Here is a 1,807-nt window from a genome sequence, read left to right on the forward strand (position 1 = left end):
TTAGGTCAGTTGGACACCAGCAGACTTCACCAACAGTCCCGCCATCCTCCAGAAGATCAACGACAAAGAAGTCCTGCAGTTTGCCAAGAACTTGATTGATATTTGGCCGAGTTTAGGGCGGAAAATCAGCAGCGACGTTTACCTGAATCCCGATCAGCACTCGATCTTGGAAGTGCCCAACGGGTTTATTGTGCCCGGAGGAAGATTTCGGGAGCTCTACTACTGGGACTCCTATTGGATCATCAAAGGGCTGCTCTTAAGCGACATGTACGCTACTGTGAGGGGAATGCTTGAAAACATCTGCTACCTGATCAACCAATTCGGCTTCATGCCCAACGGCTCCAGACTCTACTACCTCAATAGGTCTCAACCGCCTCTATTCACTCTGATGATTGAGGAATATTTGAAATACACCCAAGACACTGATTGGTTGAAGAACAACATCGAGTGCATTGAGGCAGAGCTGACCTTCTGGCTGAACAACCGGACGGATGTGGTGGAGAAGGACGGAGTGAATTATGAGCTGGCCCATTTTGAGCCGCTCAGTAACACTCCCAGACCAGAGTCGTATGAGAAGGATTTGAAGACTTGCAGTGTGTATACGGAGGAGAAGGACCAGGTAATTGGAGGCGCCAAGCCTGAAGAGTGGAGTTGAGGAAGTTTTATTTCGCAGAAGGATTGTTATAAGTCGATTAAAAGTGGGGCGGAGACTGGTTGGGACTTTTCCAGCAGATGGTTCTTCGACGACAGTGGCGGTACTGATACTAACTTAACGCACATTCGCGCTCAGCGCGTTGTTCCTGTGGATCTCAACGCTTTCCTTTGCAGAGCTTTCAGCCATCTGGCTGAGTTCTACGCGCTTCTGAACAACCCGGACAAGCAAATCAAGTGGCAGGAGCGCTCGGATATTTGGCAAAAATCCATACAAATGGTAAACAACCCGCTAAACCGATCAGAAGCAGGTTGATTTTTTGAATGGGTTTAGGTATTCTACGACGAGAATGAGGGCATCTGGCTCGACTATGACCCCGTGTTGAAAAGGTCCCGAAACTACTTCTACCCCAGCAATTTTGCCCCCCTGTGGGCTGAAACGTACGAGCTGAGCAAACGGGAGGAGTACGGACGACGGGCTGCCGCTTATTTCGTCAAGCAGGAAATCGATCAGTTCTTGGGAGGAGTTCCGACCTCACTGGACTTGAGTGGGGAGCAGTGGGACTTTAGGAACGCCTGGCCGCCGCTCCAGGAATTTGTCGTGTTGGGACTGCTGCAAACGGGAAACAGCAATGCTACTGAAATAGCCACTCTATTTGGACAGAGGTAATGAGCTTTATATTGCCTGTTCTGGGCGCCTTTGGGGCTGGATTATAATTATTTTCATTTTCTACTAATTCCAAATCAAATTCCCCATTCAATTCTCTATCCAACGATGCCAAAACGAATTCTCTGGCTCGAATGGTTCTTGAGAAACTTCGAAAAAAGCAGCATCATGTTCAAGTGGATTTTGCAACTCAAAGACAACCACGCAAGTCTAAAACTTCTTGAATTCAAGCATTTTTTGAGAAAACTACCAACATTTGCTTATCGATGGTTCACTTTCTAAAAAGGCCATTTATTTCTCTCTACAATGATGTACAAATGAGCGTTCTCGCTCATTTTGCCTCCGAGAAATGAGCAAAAACAGGACGAAAAACATGAAATTTTGGCATAATCTTGCACCTAAGTGTCTGATATCAAAATTTCGCTTTCTGTGTCAAAACTGCTCGAATTTCCTCACTCACGTTGTTACGACTGAATCGACTTTTCAATT

The 1,807-nt window shown here is 46.4% G+C and overlaps 1 protein-coding gene across 3 annotated transcripts in view; it reads left to right on the plus strand.

Moving 5' to 3' along the window:
• Window positions 1–1,807, plus strand: part of LOC109536727 (trehalase) — a 14,671-nt gene that overhangs the window by 11,428 nt on the left and 1,436 nt on the right. For all 3 annotated transcript variants that reach the window (XM_019903070.2, XM_048663579.1, XM_048663580.1), the window contains exons 4-6: window positions 5–619; window positions 674–931; window positions 986–1,317. In XM_019903070.2, the coding sequence (XP_019758629.1) occupies window positions 5–619; window positions 674–931; window positions 986–1,317 (1,205 nt within the window). The remainder of the gene's footprint in view (window positions 1–4; window positions 620–673; window positions 932–985; window positions 1,318–1,807) is intronic.

Source organism: Dendroctonus ponderosae, unplaced genomic scaffold, assembly GCF_020466585.1.
Source record: "Dendroctonus ponderosae isolate FM_Combo_2020 unplaced genomic scaffold, Dpon_F_20191213v2 Dpon_F_20191213_2, whole genome shotgun sequence".
Taxonomy (NCBI): Eukaryota; Metazoa; Arthropoda; class Insecta; order Coleoptera; family Curculionidae; genus Dendroctonus; species Dendroctonus ponderosae.